This window comes from Drosophila suzukii, unplaced genomic scaffold (genome assembly GCF_043229965.1).
Source record: "Drosophila suzukii unplaced genomic scaffold, CBGP_Dsuzu_IsoJpt1.0 scf_8, whole genome shotgun sequence".
NCBI lineage: Eukaryota > Metazoa > Arthropoda > Insecta > Diptera > Drosophilidae > Drosophila > Drosophila suzukii.
The window spans coordinates 449,229-468,492 of NW_027255940.1; the positions used below are offsets into that span (position 1 = coordinate 449,229).

The 19,264-nt window shown below is 36.0% G+C and overlaps 1 protein-coding gene across 1 annotated transcript; it reads right to left on the reverse strand.

Moving 5' to 3' along the window:
• Positions 1-11,838: 11,838 nt before the first annotated feature.
• On the reverse strand, positions 11,839-16,827 carry LOC139355087 (uncharacterized). The gene is made up of 4 exons (XM_070999406.1): positions 15,315-16,827; positions 14,066-15,219; positions 12,550-13,933; positions 11,839-12,404 (listed from the first exon to the last, which is right to left on the reverse strand). The coding sequence occupies exons 1-4, from the start codon at positions 16,825-16,827 to the stop codon at positions 11,839-11,841; spliced, it is 4,617 nt and encodes a 1,538-aa protein (XP_070855507.1).
• Between the last annotated feature and the right edge of the window lie 2,437 nt (positions 16,828-19,264).

The following is a 19,264-nucleotide window of genomic DNA, read 5'->3' on the forward strand; positions in this document are numbered from 1 at the left end:
AGTTATGGGCTTTTAAAGATGGAAAGAAGGCCCAATTCAATAAACCTTCGCAAATTTAAAATCAATGACATAAAAGCAGCCATATTTGTTAATACCTTTAAAGTTATATATTTTAATGCAGATAACAACAAATCATTCCACAAGCCCATAGAGGTATGCCATATCGAAATCCGAGTTCATTTGACCAAGTTAAGGGCTTTTAAAGATGGAAAAAGGCCCATTTCAGTAAACCTTCGCAAAATTAATATCAATGACATAAAAACGGTCATATTTTTTACTACCTTTAAAGTTATATATTTTAATGCAGATAACAACATAATCATTCTACAAGCCCATAGAGGTATGCCATATCGAAATCCGAGTTCATTTGACCAAGATATGGGCTTTTAAAGATGGAAAGAAGGCCCATTTAATCAATGTCATAAAAACGGTTTTATTTTGCACTACCTTTAAAGTTATATATTTTAATACAGAAAAGTTATGACATTTCAAAATCCGAATTCATTTGACCAAGTTATGGGCTTTTAAAAATGGAAACCTTCGCAAAATTAAAAACAATGACATAAAAATGGTCATATTTTTAACTACCTTTAAAGTTAAATATATTAATGCAGATAACAACATAATCATTCCACAAGCCCATAAAGGTGTGCCATATCGAAATCCGAGTTCATTTGACCAAGTTATGGGCTTTTAAAGATGGAAAGAAGGCCCATTTCAGTATTTTTTACCACCTTTAAGGTTATATATTTTAATGCAGATATCAAAATAATCATGCCACAAGCCCATAAAGGTATGCCATATCGAAGTCCGAGTCGTTTTGACCAAGTTATGGGCTTTTAAAGATGTAAAGAAGGCCCATTTCTATAAACCTTCGCAAAATTTAAATCAATGACATAAAAGCAGTCATATTTTTTACTACCTTTAAAGTTATATATTTTAAAGCAGATAACAACAAATCATTCCACAAGCCCATAGAGGTATGCCATATCGAAATCCGAGTTCATTTGACCAAGTTATGGGCCCATTTCAGTAAACCTTCGCAACATTAAAATCAATGACATAAAAACGGTTAGATTTTGTACTACCTTTAAAGTTATATGTTTTCAAAAGATTAGAACAAAATCATTCCACAAGCCCAAAAAGGTATGCCATATCGAAATCCGAGTTCATTTGACCAAGTTATGGGCTTTTAATGATGGAAAGAAGGCCCAATTCAGTAAACCTTCGCAATTTTAAAATCAATGACATAAAAGCAGTCATATTTTTTACTACCTTTAAAGTTATATATTTTAAAGCAGATAACAACAAATCATTCCACAAGCCCATAGAGGTATGCCATATCGAAATCCGAGTTCATTTGACCAAGTTATGGGCCCATTTCAGTAAACCTTCGCAACATTAAAATCAATGACATAAAAAACGGTCATAATTTTTTTACCTTTAAAGTTATATATTTTAATGCGGATAACAACATAATCATTCCACTAGCCCATAAAGGTACGCCATATCGAAATCCGAGTTCATTTGACCAAGTTATGGGCTTTTAAAGACGGAAAGAGGGCCAATTTCAGTAAGCCTTCGCAAAATTAAAATCAATGACATAAAAACGGTCATATTTTTAACTACCTTTAGAATTTTAATTTTTAATACATATTACAGCAAAATCATTCCACAAGCCCAAAAAGGTATGTCATATCGAGATCCGAGTTCATTTGACCAAGTTATGGGCTTTTAAAGATGGAAAAAAGGCCCATTTCAGTAAACCTTCGCAAAATTAATATCAATGACATACAAACGGTCCAATTTTTTACTACCTTTAAAGTTATATATTTTAATACCGATTACAACAAAATCATTCCACAATCCCATAAAAGCTTGCCATATCAAAATCCAAGTTCATTTGACTAAGTTATGGGCTTTTAAAGATGGAAAGATGGCCCAATTCTGTAAATCTTCGCAAATCTAAAATCAATGACATAAAAGCAGTCATATTTTTTGCTACCTTTAAAGTTAGATATTTTAATGCAGATAACAACAAATCATTCCACAAGCCCAAAAAGGTATGTCATATCGCGATCCGAGTTCATTTGACCAAGTTATGGGCTTTTAAAGATGGAAAAAAGGCCCATTTCAGTAAACCTTCGCAAAATATAAATCAATGTCATAAAAACGGTTATATTTTGTACTACCTTTAAAGTTATATATTTTAATACCGATTACAACAAAATCATTCCACAAGCCCATAAAAGCTTGCCATATCAAAATCCAAGTTCATTTGACTAAGTTATGGGCTTTTAAAGATGGAAAGATGGCCCATTTCAGTAAACCTTCGCAAAATATAAATCAATGTCATAAAAACGGTTATATTTTGTACTACCTTTAAAGGTATATATTTTAATACAGATTTGAACAAAATCATGCCACAAGCCCATAAAGGTATGCCATATCGAAGTCCGAGTCCTTTTGACCAAGCTATGGGCTTTTAAAGATGTAAAGAAGGCCCATTTCTATAAACCTTCGCAAAATTAAAATCAATGACATAAAAACGGTTAGATTTTGTACTACCTTTAAAGTTATATGTTTTCAAAAGATTAGAACAAAATCATTCCACAAACCCAAAAAGGTATGCCATATCGAAATCCGAGTTCATTTGACCAAGTTATGGGCTTTTAAAGATGGAAAGAAGGCCCAATTCAGTAAACCTTCGCAAATTTAAAATCAATGACTAAAAGCAGTCATATTTGTTAATACCTTTAAAGTTATATATTTTAATGCAGATAACAACAAATCATTCCACAAGCCCATAGAGGTATGCCATATCGAAATCCGAGTTCATTTGACCGAGTTATGGGCCCATTTCAGTAAACCTTAGCAAAATTAAAATCAATGACAAAAAAACGGTCATATTTTTTTTTACCTTTAAAGTTTTATATTTTAATGAGGATAACAACATAATCATTCCACTAGCCCATAAAGGTACGCAATATCGAAATCCGAGTTCATTTGACCAAGTTATGGGCTTTTAAAGATGGAAAAAGGCCCATTTCAGTAAACCTTCGCAAAATTAATATCAATGACATAAAAACGGTCATATTTTTTGCTACCTTTAAAGTTAGATATTTTAATGCAGATAACAACAAATCATTCCACAAGCCATAGAGGTATGCCATATTGAAATCCGAGTTCATTTGACCAAGTTATGGGCCCATTTCAGTAAACCTTCGCAACATTAAAATCAATGACAAAAAAACGGTCATATTTTTTTTACCTTTAAAGTTTTATATTTTAATGAGGATAACAACATAATCATTCCACTAGCCCATAAAGGTACGCCATATCGAAATCCGAGTTCATTTGACCAAGTTATGGGCTTTTAAAGACGGAAAGAAGGCCAATTTCAGTAAGCCTTCGCAAAATTAAAATGAATGACATAAAAACGGTCATATTTTTAACTACCTTTAGAATTTTAATTTTTAATACATATTACAGCAAAATCATTCCACGAGCCCAAAAAGGTATGTCATATCGAGCGAGTTCATTTGACCAGTTATGGGCTTTTAAAGATGGAAAAAGGCCCATTTCAGTAAACCTTCGCAAAATTAATATCAATGACATAAAAACGGTCATATTTTTTACTACCTTTAAAGTTATATATTTTAATGCAGATAACAACATAATCATTCTACAAGCCCATAGAGGTATGCCATACCGAAATCCGAGTTCATTTGACCAAGTTATGGGCCCATTTCTGTAAACCTTCGCAAAATTAAAATCAATGACATAAAAACGGTTATATTTTGTACTACCTTTAAAGTTATATATTTTAATACCGATTACAACAAAATCATTCCACAAGCCCATAAAAGCTTGCCATATCAAAATCCAAGTTCATTTGTTTAAGTTATGGGCTTTTAAAGATGGAAAGATGGCCCATTTCAGTAAACCTTCCCAAAATATAAATCAATGTCATAAAAACGGTTATATTTTGTACTACCTTTAAAGGTATATATTTTAATACAGATTTGAACAAAATCATGCCACAAGCCCATAAAGGTATGCCATATCGAAGTCCGAGTCCTTTTGACCAAGCTATGGGCTTTTAAAGATATAAAGAAGGCCCATTTCTATAAACCTTCGCAAAATTAAAATCAATGACATAAAAACGGTTAGATTTTGTACTACCTTTAAAGTTATATGTTTTCAAAAGATTAGAACAAAATCATTCCACAAACCCAAAAAGGTATGCCATATCGAAATCCGAGTTCATTTGACCAAGTTATGGGCTTTTAAAGATGGAAAGAAGGCCCAATTCAGTAAACCTTCGCAAACTTAAAATCAATGACATAAAAGCAGTCATATTTGTTAATACCTTTAAAGTTATATATTTATTTATTTAATGCAGATAACAACAAATCATTCCACAAGCCCATAGAGGTATGCCATATCGAAATCCGAGTTCATTTGACCAAGTTATGGGCCCATTTCAGTAAACCTTCGCAACATTTAAATCAATGACAAAAAAACGGTCATATTTTTTTAACCTTTAAAGTTTTATATTTTAATGAGGATAACAACATAATCATTCCACTAGCCCATAAAGGTACGCCATATCGAAATCCGAGTTCATTTGACCAAGTTATGGGCTTTTAAAGATGGAAAAAGGCCCATTTCAGTAAACCTTCGCAAAATTAATATCAATGACATAAAAACGGTCATATTTTTAACTACCTTTAGAATTTTAATTTTTAATACATATTACAGCAAAATCATTCCACAAGCCCAAAAAGGTATGTCATATCGAGATCCGAGTTCATTTGACCAAGTTATGGGCTTTTAAAGATGGAAAAAAGGCCCATTTCACTAAACCTTCGCAAAATTAATATCAATGACATACAAACGGTCCAATTTTTTACTACCTTTAAAGTTATATATTTTAATGCAGATAACAACAAATCATTCCACAAGCCCATAGAGGTATGCTATATGAAATCCGAGTTCAGTTGACCAAGATATGGGCCCATTTCAGTAAACTTTCGAAAAATTAAAATCAATGACATTAAAACGGTCATATTTTCTTTTACCTTTAAAGTTTTATATTTTAATGCGGATAAAAACATAATCATTCCACAAGCCCATAAAGGTATTCCATATCGAGATCCGACTTCATTTGACGAAGTTATGGGCTTTTAAAGATGGAAAGAAGGCCCATTTCAGTAAACCTTAGCAAAATTAAAATCAATGACAAAAAAACGGTCATATTTTTTTTACCTTTAAAGTTTTATATTTTAATGAGGATAACAACATAATCATTCCACTAGCCCATAAAGGTACGCAATATCGAAATCCGAGTTCATTTGACCAAGTTATGGGCTTTTAAAGATGGAAAAAGGCCCATTTCAGTAAACCTTCGCAAAATTAATATCAATGACATTAAAAACGGTCATATTTTTTGCTACCTTTAAAGTTAGATATTTTAATGCAGATAACAACAAATCATTCCACAAGCCCATAGAGGTATGCCATATTGAAATCCGAGTTCATTTGACCAAGTTATGGGCCCATTTCAGTAAACCTTCGCAACATTAAAATCAATGACAAAAAAAACGGTCATATTTTTTTTTACCTTTAAAGTTTTATATTTTAATGAGGATAACAACATAATCATTCCACTAGCCCATAAAGGTACGCCATATCGAAATCCGAGTTCATTTGACCAAGTTATGGGCTTTTAAAGACGGAAAGAAGGCCAATTTCAGTAAGCCTTCGCAAAATTAAAATGAATGACATAAAAACGGTCATATTTTTAACTACCTTTAGAATTTTAATTTTTAATACATATTACACCAAAATCATTCCACGAGCCCAAAAAGGTATGTCATATCGAGATCCGAGTTCATTTGACCAAGTTATGGGCTTTTAAAGATGGAAAAAGGCCCATTTCAGTAAACCTTCGCAAAATTAATATCAATGACATAAAAACGGTCATATTTTTTACTACCTTTAAAGTTATATATTTTAATGCAGATAACAACATAATCATTCTACAAGCCCATAGAGGTATGCCATACCGAAATCCGAGTTCATTTGACCAAGTTATGGGCCCATTTCTGTAAACCTTCGCAAAATTAAAATCAATGACATAAAAACGGTTATATTTTGTACTACCTTTAAAGTTATATATTTTAATACCGATTACAACAAAATCATTCCACAAGCCCATAAAAGCTTGCCATATCAAAATCCAAGTTCATTTGTTTAAGTTATGGGCTTTTAAAGATGGAAAGATGGCTCTCTATTTCAGTAAACCTTCCCAAAATATAAATCAATGTCATAAAAACGGTTATATTTTGTACTACCTTTAAAGGTATATATTTTAATACAGATTTGAACAAAATCATGCCACAAGCCCATAAAGGTATGCCATATCGAAGTCCGAGTCCTTTTGACCAAGCTATGGGCTTTTAAAGATATAAAGAAGGCCCATTTCTATAAACCTTCGCAAAATTAAAATCAATGACATAAAAACGGTTAGATTTTGTACTACCTTTAAAGTTATATGTTTTCAAAAGATTAGAACAAAATCATTCCACAAACCCAAAAAGGTATGCCATATCGAAATCCGAGTTCATTTGACCAAGTTATGGGCTTTTAAAGATGGAAAGAAGGCCCAATTCAGTAAACCTTCGCAAACTTAAAATCAATGACATAAAAGCAGTCATATTTGTTAATACCTTTAAAGTTATATATTTATTTATTTTAATGCAGATAACAACAAATCATTCCACAAGCCCATAGAGGTATGCCATATCGAAATCCGAGTTCATTTGACCAAGTTATGGGCCCATTTCAGTAAACCTTCGCAACATTTAAATCAATGACAAAAAAACGGTCATATTTTTTTAACCTTTAAAGTTTTATATTTTAATGAGGATAACAACATAATCATTCCACTAGCCCATAAAGGTACGCCATATCGAAATCCGAGTTCATTTGACCAAGTTATGGGCTTTTAAAGATGGAAAAAGGCCCATTTCAGTAAACCTTCGCAAAATTAATATCAATGACATAAAAACGGTCATATTTTTAACTACCTTTAGAATTTTAATTTTTAATACATATTACAGCAAAATCATTCCACAAGCCCAAAAAGGTATGTCATATCGAGATCCGAGTTCATTTGACCAAGTTATGGGCTTTTAAAGATGGAAAAAAGGCCCATTTCACTAAACCTTCGCAAAATTAATATCAATGACATACAAACGGTCCAATTTTTTACTACCTTTAAAGTTATATATTTTAATGCAGATAACAACAAATCATTCCACAAGCCCATAGAGGTATGCTATATGAAATCCGAGTTCAGTTGACCAAGATATGGGCCCATTTCAGTAAACTTTCGAAAAATTAAAATCAATGACATTAAAACGGTCATATTTTCTTTTACCTTTAAAGTTTTATATTTTAATGCGGATAAAAACATAATCATTCCACAAGCCCATAAAGGTATTCCATATCGAGATCCGACTTCATTTGACGAAGTTATGGGCTTTTAAAGATGGAAAGAAGGCCCATTTCTGTAAACCTTCGCAAAATTAAAATCAATGACATAAAAACGGTTATATTTTGTACTACCTTTAAAGTTATATATTTTAATACCGATTACAACAAAATCATTCCACAAGCCCATAAAAGCTTGCCATATCAAAATCCGAGTTCATTTGACCAAGTTATGGGCTTTTAAAGATGGAAAGATGGCCCATTTCAGTAAACCTTCGCAAAATATAAATCAATGTCATAAAAACGGTTATATTTTGTACTACCTTTAAAGTTATATATTTTAATACCGATTACAACAAAATCATTCCACAAGCCCATAAAAGCTTGCCATATCAAAATCCAAGTTCATTTGACTAAGTTATGGGCTTTTAAAGATGGAAAGATGGCCCATTTCAGTAAACCTTCGCAAAATATAAATCAATGTCATAAAAACGGTTATATTTTGTACTACCTTTAAAGGTATATATTTTAATACAGATTTGAACAAAATCATGCCACAAGCCCATAAAGGTATGCCATATCGAAGTCCGAGTCCTTTTGACCAAGCTATGGGCTTTTAAAGATATAAAGAAGGCCCATTTCTATAAACCTTCGCAAAATTAAAATCAATGACATAAAAACGGTTAGATTTTGTACTACCTTTAAAGTTATATGTTTTCAAAAGATTAGAACAAAATCATTCCACAAACCCAAAAAGGTATGCCATATCGAAATCCGAGTTCATTTGACCAAGTTATGGGCTTTTAAAGATGGAAAGAAGGCCCAATTCAGTAAACCTTCGCAAACTTAAAATCAATGACATAAAAGCAGTCATATTTGTTAATACCTTTAAAGTTATATATTTATTTATTTTAATGCAGATAACAACAAATCATTCCACAAGCCCATAGAGGTATGCCATATCGAAATCCGAGTTCATTTGACCAAGTTATGGGCCCATTTCAGTAAACCTTCGCAACATTTTAAATCAATGACAAAAAAACGGTCATATTTTTTTTACCTTTAAAGTTTTATATTTTAATGAGGATAACAACATAATCATTCCACTAGCCCATAAAGGTACGCCATATCGAAATCCGAGTTCATTTGACCAAGTTATGGGCTTTTAAAGATGGAAAAAGGCCCATTTCAGTAAACCTTCGCAAAATTAATATCAATGACATAAAAACGGTCATATTTTTAACTACCTTTAGAATTTTAATTTTTAATACATATTACAGCAAAATCATTCCACAAGCCCAAAAAGGTATGTCATATCGAGATCCGAGTTCATTTGACCAAGTTATGGGCTTTTAAAGATGGAAAAAAGGCCCATTTCACTAAACCTTCGCAAAATTAATATCAATGACATACAAACGGTCCAATTTTTTACTACCTTTAAAGTTATATATTTTAATGCAGATAACAACAAATCATTCCACAAGCCCATAGAGGTATGCTATATGAAATCCGAGTTCAGTTGACCAAGATATGGGCCCATTTCAGTAAACTTTCGAAAATTAAAATCAATGACATTAAAACGGTCATATTTTCTTTTACCTTTAAAGTTTTATATTTTAATGCGGATAAAAACATAATCATTCCACAAGCCCATAAAGGTATTCCATATCGAGATCCGACTTCATTTGACGAAGTTATGGGCTTTTAAAGATGGAAAGAAGGCCCATTTCTGTAAACCTTCGCAAAATTAAAATCAATGACATAAAAACGGTTATATTTTGTACTACCTTTAAAGTTATATATTTTAATACCGATTACATCAAAATCATTCCACAAGCCCATAAAAGCTTGCCATATCAAAATCCGAGTTCATTTGACCAAGTTATGGGCTTTTAAAGATGGAAAGATGGCCCATTTCAGTAAACCTTCGCAAAATATAAATCAATGTCATAAAAACGGTTATATTTTGTACTACCTTTAAAGTTATATATTTTAATACCGATTACATCAAAATCATTCCACAAGCCCATAAAAGCTTGCCATATCAAAATCCGAGTTCATTTGACCAAGTTATGGGCTTTTAAATATGGAAAGAAGGCCCAATTCAGTAAACCTTCGCAAATTTAAAATCAATGACATAAAAGCAGTCATATTTGTTAATACCTTTAAAGTTATATAATTTAATGCCGATAACAACAAATCATTCCACAAGCCCATAGAGGTATGCCATATCGAAATCCGAGTTTATTTGACCAAGTTATGGGCCCATTTCAGTAAACCTTCGCAACATTAAAATCAATGACATAAAAACGGTCATATTTTTTTGTACCTTTAAAGTTATATATTTTAATGAGGATAACAACATAATCATTCCACTAGCCCATAAAGGTACGCCATATCGAAATCCGAGTTCATTTGACCAAGTTATGGGCTTTTAAAGACGGAAAGAAGGCCAATTTCAGTAAGCCTTCGCAAAATTAAAATCAATGACATAAAAACGGTCATATTTTTAACTACCTTTAGAATTTTAATTTTTAATACATATTACAGCAAAATCATTCCACAAGCCCAAAAAGGTATGTCATATCGAGATCCGAGTTCATTTGACCAAGTTATGGGCTTTTAAAGATGGAAAAAGGCCCATTTCAGTAAACCTTCGCAAAATTAATATCAATGACATAAAAACGGTCATATTTTTTACTACCTTTAAAGTTATATATTTTAATGCAGATAACAACATAATCATTCTACAAGCCCATAGAGGTATGCCATATCGAAATCCGAGTTCATTTGACCAAGATATGGTCTTTTAAAGATGGAAAGAAGGCCCATTTCAGTAAACCTTCGCAAAATTAAAATCAATGACATAAAAACGGTCATAATTTTAACTACATTTAAAGTTATATATTTTAATGCAGATAAAAATATAATCATTCCACAAGCCCATAAAGGTATGCCATATCGAAACCCGAGTCCTTTTGACCAAGTTATGGGCTTTTAAAGATGTAAAGAAGGCCCATTTCTGAAAAACTTCGCAAAATTAAAATCAATGACATAAAAACGGTTATATTTTGCACTACCTTTAAAGTTATATATTTTAATACAGATTTGAACAAAATCATTCCACAAGCCCAAAAAGCCATATGCCATATCGAAATCCGAGTTCATTTGACCAAGTTATGGGCTTTTAAAGATGGAAAGAAGGCCCATTTCAGTAAACCTCCGCAAAATATAAATCAATGTCATGAAAACGGTTATATTTTGTACTACCTTTAAAGTTATATATTTTAATACAGAAAAGGTATGCCATTTCAAAATCCGAATTCATTTGACCAAGTTATGGGCTTTTAAAAATGGAAAGAAGGCCCATTCAGTAAACCTTCGCAAAATTAAAAACAATGACATAAAAATGGTCATATTTTTAACTACCTTTAAAGTTAAATATATTAATGCAGATAACAACATAATCATTCCACAAGCCCATAAAGGTGTGCCATATCGAAATCCGAGTTCATTTGACCAAGTTATGGGCTTTTAAAGATGGAAAGAACGTCCATTTCAGTATTTTTTACTACCTTTAAAGTTATATATTTTAATGCAGATATCAAAATAATCATGCCACAAGCCCATAAAGGTATGCCATATCGAAGTCCGAGTCGTTTTGATCAAGTTATGGGCTTTTAAAGATGTAAAGAAGGACCATTTCTATAAACCTTCGCAAAATTAAAATCAATGACATAAAAACGGTTAGATTTTGTACTACCTTTAAAGTTATATGTTTTCAAAAGATTAGAACAAAATCATTCCACAAGCCCAAAAAGGTATGCCATATCGAAATCCGAGTTCATTTGACCAAGTAATGGGCTTTTAAAGATGGAAAGAAGGGCCAATTCGGTAAACCTTCGCAAATTTAAAATCAATGACTTAAATGCAGTCATATTTTTTACTACCTTTAAAGTTATATATTTTAATGCGGATAACAACATAATCATTCCACTAGCCCATAAAGATACGCCATATCGAAATCCGAGTTCATTTGACCAAGCTATGGGCTTTTAAAGACGGAAAGAAGGCCAATTTCAGTAAGCCTTCTCAAAATTAAAATCAATGACTGGTTAGAAATATAAACGACGACGTGTGGACTGTATGTAATTTTTATTCTTGACGGTTTCGAAGCCTATTTGATACTGATCTGAATTTCACAAAAAGACGCCGACGTAGCAGCGTTGCCAGAATCGAAAAATGGTATATATATATATGTATATCGATATAATAGTACATAGGATAGAGATGGCATTATGCGCCTAATGATGAGAGGTTATTAAAGACTGCAACCGTTCAGGAACATCCCGGCCCGCCCTGAAACACAGTTTCTGAACTGGGCAAGACGGCGGGTGATAAGTAGTTGTCTTCGGTATCCGATGTGTAGCATAAGGGGCGTGAAATTATCACTGCGCTGATTTGAGCGAGCAAGGTGCGCATTTGTTCGAAGGTGAGTGTTGAGTTGCCGGTGACTCGGCGCAGATGCAGTTTGACGCAGCGAACTGCCGACTCCCATTTCCCTCCCCAATGAGGAGCTCTAGGGGGAATGAGTACCCACTGAATTCCATCATCCGCCAGAGTGGATGTGACGATGTCCTTGTGTTGTTGTGATGAAAGCAATTCTTCCATTTCGTTGAGGGATCGTTTAGCTCCAATAAAGTTGGTTCCGTTGTCGCTGTAGATTTTGCTACACTTGCCACGTAGGGATATGAAGCGGCGCAAGGCAGCCAAGAAGGTTTCTGTTGTCAGGTCTGTGACAAGTTCCAGGTGTATGGCCGAGGTGACCATGCAGACGAACAGGCAAATGTAGCCCTTGCTGATACGTGGCTTCCGAACTTTGGCATCCTTCAGAAGGATTGGACCTGCATAGTCGCAACCAGTATTGACAAATGGAAGGGCTTGAGTGACACGCACGCTGGGTAAATCAGCCATTTGTTGTTGGGCGGTGGTGGTGGCGTTGACGAAAGCAGGATAAACAGTCGTGTGTTATTCTGCGAATGAGATTACGTGATCCAATTATCCAGAATCTCTGACGCACGATTACAAACAGGGAAGAAACGCCAGGGTGAAGATTTACTCGGTGCTCGTGTTCCAGGATCAGCTTCGAGATTCGGTGCGTTTTTGGTAGCAAAACTGGGTGTTTTGCCTCTCGTGACAACTGCGATTGGTGCAGTATTCCGCCTACCCTCAGCAAATCGTTTTCGTCTATCATTGGTGCAAGTTTGACCAACTGCGATCGGTTCCTTAGGGGTTTCTTGGCAAGGAGCAATTGATAGTCCTCGTGGAAACAATGCTGCGCGTGTTTTATACAAATGATCCTTGCTGCCTTAATCTCTTCAAATGTAAGAGCTCTTGAGGCCCTATCGCAGGACGGGTTTTGTGCGCGTTGAATGAATCGCTTCACATAGGCGACAATGTGAACGAGCTTGAGCCAAGAAGAAACTCGTGCGATCAGCTCATCGAGTGGATGAACCTGAGTTGCAACAGCCACTGTAGCCAAACAGTTGGACTTGACTTCTCCTTGAATGCGTTTGTCTGAAAGAGATAAACCAAAACGTGAATCGCTCAACTTTACCAGGTATTGATCCTGGTCCCGTAGCCACAAAGGTCCATTCCACCACAAATGGAAGTCGATGAGGTCAGCAGCCATCAGACCCCTGGAAGCACAGTCAGCTGGGTTTGATTTGGAGTCTACGTGCCGCCAGGCCTTCCTAGGAAGAGTGTCAAGGATTTCCGAGGTTCTGTTTCCAACAAAGGTCTTTAGTTGGGCTGGTGCATAGGATAACCAGGAAAGCACTATTGAGGAGTCGGACCAGGCAAAAACAGTTATGTTCTTGTGGCGTAATCCAGAAGAGATCGAACGAATGAGTTGGCTTAGAAGAAGTGCTGCGCAAAGCTCCAGGCGTGGCAAAGATTGTTGTTTCAGTGGCGCCACCCTTGTCTTCGCAGCCACAAGGGACACCGAGATGGATCCGTCGTCATTTGTAACTCTGCTGTACACCACAGCAGCATACGCCTTGGTTGAAGCATCCGAAAATCCGTGAAGTTCGATATTGTCTGCGTCGTTGGCAACGAAGCGTGGTAATTGGAATTTTTGTAGAGTGTCTAGATCTGCTCTACACTTCAGCCAGTTGTCCGCTAGTTTAGTTGGAAGCGGGTCATCCCAATCCAAGTTTAAGAGCCAGAGTTTTTGGAAAATAATCTTAAATTGGATTACAATGGGTGCCAAGAGTCCGAGAGGATCAAATATTCTGGAGACGTCGGACAAGACTTGTCTCTTTGTGCAGTCAGGATTTGCTGCTAGACCAATGTTGTACGTTAGAATGTCTTTTCCAGGATCCCAGTATAGTCCGAGAACCTTAACTGGCGACGATTGTGCGTTGGTATCATCCTTTTGTATGAATGAGGTATTAGATACCTATTTCCCGAGTTCCAGATTTGCGCACGACATCAGCTGAATCAACTCGTCTCGGTTTTGACGTAGTTCATCCTCATTGTTTGATCCAGTAAGAACATCATCTACATAAAAATCCTCTAGTGGGATTTTTGAAGCATTCGGGTATTCGTCTTGATGATCCACGGCGAGTTGTTCCAGCACTCGTACCGCCAGGAATGGTGCACATGACGTTCCGTAGGTCACAGTGCACAATTGGAAATGCTTAATCGGATCGGATGGATCCTCTCTCCAAACGATCTTCTGATAGTTTCTGTGCTTTTCGTTTACCCATATTTGGCGGAACATTTTAACGATGTCCGCTGAGAATGCGAACTTGTACATTCGAAAGCGTAGGCACACAGCAAATAGATCGCGCTGGATACTGGGCCCTGTGAAAAGAGTGTCATTTAAGGCCTTACCATTGGCGTCGCGAAAGGATCCGTCAAAGACCACTCGCAGTTTTCGGCCTAGCACTGGGTGGTGGGGAAGAAAGAAGTGATTCCCAGTAGCGATTTCCTCTGGCGGCACCTCACGCATGTGTCCCAGGTTGATATACTCCCGCATAAAGTATACGTACTGTGTCCGCAGTTGCTCGTTTTGTTGTAGTCGTCGCTCCACCGATTTGAAACGTTTGAGCGCTCCATGTAGAGTTTCTCCGAATTCAGGACTTTCCGTGTTAAATGGAAGTTCAACGATATACTTCCCGTTTTCATCCCGACTGTGGGTGGCGAGAAAATGCTTCTCGACCTGATCGTCTTCCGGTTCCAATTTTGTGTTGCTTTGAACGTTCTCCAGTTCCCAAAACTTCTGAAGCGTGTTGTCGATATCCATGGTTGTGGTTAGTGCAATAGCGTTGCTTGCGTTCGATGTGATGAGTGAAGTGATAACCCATCCGAATACCGACGAAATAGCGATAAGATTACCCTTGTTGTCGTACATCTTTCGTCCTGTGAACACTGACCATACGTGTTCGCTTCCCAATAGTATATCTACTGGTGTGTTTGCGTTGAAATGTGTATCCGCCAGCTGCAGATCCTTAAATACCTCGAGTGTCGATGCGTCTATATTTTGGCGCTCCAGAGATGAGGTGATTCTGCCTAGCACGTGGGCATAGACAACCAAACGATCATCGGATATGCTATACTTGATTTGCAGCGTGCTGCATCCCCTTGTCGTGTCTGCTTTTACGGAAGAGATTCCCGTAACCAAAATGCGTGATGCCGACCGTGTCAATCCGAGAGCTTGGATGCAACGCTCAGATACATAAGACAGCTCTGATCCTGTGTCCAATAGAAGACGGCATGTTACGTGGTCACCTTTTGCGTTTTTAACATACACCATAGCAGTTGGTAATATGCTTCGTTTGAATTCCGTTTGATGAGTAGATTTTGCAGTGCCTTGTGCACATACAACCTTTTGGGTGCCCGCTCCTTGGGACACATGACTGAGTGCACTGAGTTTGTGTTAGACGCGCTTAAGTTTTGCTCGTCTCCCTCCGCTATCTGGGCAAGATTCCCACTAGCCTGTGAATTCGGTTGGACATGAAGAAGGGAGTGATGATTTCCTTTGCATTGCCTGCACTTGTATGTTGACTTGCACCTGTTGACCCCATGACCAGGTCGCAAGCAGTTGTAGCATAGTGATTTCTCCTTCACAAATGATCGCCTCTGCAGTCCAGACATATCCAGAAACTGCTGACAGCCATATAGAGTGTGTTCTGTAGAACTACATTTGGTGCAGCCACTACTTTCAACCGCAACCATCGATTGTGTGATCCGTTTTGGCTTTTCAGGATGTGTTGTTGTCTTGCTTCCAGTCGCAAGCTCCCTTTTGCTCAGCTCCAGTTCCTCGCAGCGAGAATCGAGAAACTTGAAGAATTCCTCTAGAGTGGGCGAATCGGTCTCCATGCTGCGCTCAATCCACCTGCGCCGTGTGTCAGCGTCAAGTTTCTCTAGGGCTAGATAAATAATCCAACAGTCGCGTCCCGTCTGATTCACCGCATCCAATCCACGAACAATTTCGTTTGCTCCGTCCGAAACCTTCCGTAGAACTGTTGCATCGATCTTTGTAGTTGTTGGCAGGCTCATAAACTGTTCCAAAAACGAGTTTACAATGTGCCGTGGACGATTGTATCTTTCCTTAAGACGTTCCCATGCAGTGTTGTAAGCCGTGTCCGTAATTGCCAAGTGTCGAACCAAGTTGGCAGCCTCATCAACGAGTAGTGTTTTTAAGTGATGGAACTTCTGGGTGTTGGACAAATGCTGTTTGTTATGAATTGTGCTTTCATATATGTCTTGAAAGGATGGCCAATCTGTGTAGTTGCCCGAGAACCGTTTGATTTGAATTTTAGGCAATTCGCTCAGATTTGAATTCGCCGTGAGTACCGAGTTCCGAGAATTCGCTAATGTGTCGTCACCACCAACATGATCATGCATGTTCGGTGTGCTCTGACTTACAGCAAGTCGCTCAAATAGTTGTTGGTTTTGTTGCAGCAAGTTTAAGATTGCATCGTTGTGTGAGTGTAGCCCGTTGCTGCCACTCGCACCGCTTGTAGATGTCCCCGGTTGTAGATCATTACTCCTTTCCTTGAGAATAGCGCTTGCCCTTAGGTATTTTGCTTCATAGACCGCATTGTCAATCTCCGGATCGACATAGCCTTCCACTTCCTCGTGAAGCGCAATGCAATCGCTAAACTGGTTGAACTCCTTCAAAACTTCGTTGAGAAGATCTATCCGTGTGACGATCTCTGTGTATGTAGCAATCTCCGTGTGTTCAGCCCATGCCAAGACACGTGTGATGTTGGCCTTGAGTCTGGCACGTCTTTTCACCAATGATTTTAATTGTTCCATTGCAAACAATTACCAATTGAGAATCAAAGCACTTCAAAACTGTCCAAGAATCCGGAACGATGGACCAGCAATATGGTTAGAAATATAAACGACGACGTGTGGACTGTATGTAATTTTTATTCTTGACGGTTTCGAAGCCTATTTGATACTGATCTGAATTTCACAAAAAGACGCCGACGTAGCAGCGTTGCCAGAATCGAAAAATGGTATATATATATATGTATATCGATATTATAGTACATAGGATAGAGATGGCATTATGCGCCTAATGATGAGAGGTTATTAAAGACTGCAACCGTTCAGGAACAATGACATAAAAACGGTCATATTTTTAACTACCTTTAGAATTTTATTTTTTAATACATATTACAGCAAAATCATTCCACAAGCCCAAAAAGGTATGTCATTTCGAGATCCGAGTTCATTTGACCAAGTTATGGCCTTTTAAAGATGGAAAAAAGGCCCATTACAGTAAACCTTCGCAAAATTAATATCAATGACATAAAAACGGTCAAATTTTTTACTACCTTTAAAGTTATATATTTTAATGCAGATAACAACATAATCATTCTACAAGCCCATAGAGGTATGCCATATCGAAATCCGAGTTCATTTGACCAAAATATGGGCTTTTAAAGATGGAAAGAAGGCCCATTTCAGTAAACCTTCGCAAAATTAAAATCAATAACATAAAAACGGTCATATTTTTAACTACGATTAGAATTATATTTTTTAATACAGATCATTCTACAATCCCATAGAGGTATGCCATATCGAAATCCGAGTTCATTTGACCAAAATATGGGCTTTTAAAGATGGAAAGAAGGCCCATTTCAGTAAACCTTCGCAAAATTAAAATCAATGACATAAAAACGGTCATATTTTTAACTACGATTAGAATTATATTTTTTAATTCAGATTACAAAATCATTCCACAACCCCAAAAGGTATGCCATATCGAGATCCGAGTTCATTTGACCAAGTTATGGGCTTTTAAAGATGGAAAAAAGGCCTATTTCAGTAAACCTTCGCAAAATTAAAATCAATGACATAAAAACGGTCTTATTTTTTAATACCTTTAAAGTTATATATTTGAATGCAGATAACAACATAATCATTCCACAAGCCCATAAAGGTATGCCATATCGAAATACGAGTCCTTTCGACCAAGTTATGGGCTTTTAAAGATGTAAGGAAGTCCCATTCCTGTAAACCTTCGCAAATTTAAAATCAATGACATAAAAACGGTTATATTTTGTACAACCTTTAAAGTTATATATTTTAATTCAGGTTAGAACAAAATCATTCCACAAGCCCAAAAGGTATGTTATATCGAAATCCGAGTTCATTTGACCATGTTATGGGCTTTTAAAGATGGAAAAAAGGCCCAATTCAGTAAACCTTCGCAAATTTAAAATCAAATTTGCCATATCAAAATCCGAGTTCATTTGACCAAGTTATGGGCTTTTAAAGATGGAAAGAAGGCCCATTTCAGTAAACCACCGCAAAATTAAAATCAATGACATAAAAACGGTCTTATTTTTTAATACCTTTAAAGTTATATATTTGAATGCAGATAACAACATAATCATTCCACAAGCCCATAAAGGTATGCCATATCGAAATCCGAGTCCTTTAGACCAAGCTATGGGCTTTTAAAGATGTAAGGAAGTCCCATTTCTGTAAACCTTCGCAAATTTAAAATCAATGACATAAAAACGGTTATATATTTTGTACAACCTTTAAAGTTATATATTTTAATTCAGGTTAGAACAAAATCATTCCACAAGCCCAAAAAGGTATGTCATATCGAGATCCGAGTTCATTTGACCAAGTTATGGCCTTTTAAAGATGGAAAAAAGGCCCATTACAGTAAACCTTCGCAAAATTAATATCAATGACATAAAAACGGTCATATTTTTAACTACCTTTAGAATTTTATTTTTTAATACATATTACAGCAAAATCATTCCACAAGCCCAAAAAGGTATGTCATATCGAGATCCGAGTTCATTTGACCAAGTTATGGCCTTTTAAAGATGGAAAAAAGGCCCATTACAGTAAACCTTCGCAAAATTAATATCAATGACATAAAAACGGTCAAATTTTTTACTACCTTTAAAGTTATATATTTTAATGCAGATAACAACATAATCATTCTACAAGCCCAAAAAGGTATGTTATATCGAAATCCGAGTTCATTTGACCAAATTATGGGCTTTTAAAGATGGAAAGAAGGCCCAATTCAGTAAACCTTCGCAAAATTAAAATCAATGACATAAAAACGGTCATATTTTTTACTACCTTTAAAGTTATATATTTTAATGCAGATAACAACATTATCATTCCACAAGCCCATAAAGGTATGTTATATCGAAATCCGAGTTCATTTGACCAAATTATGGGCTTTTAAAGATGGAAAGAAGGCCCAATTCAG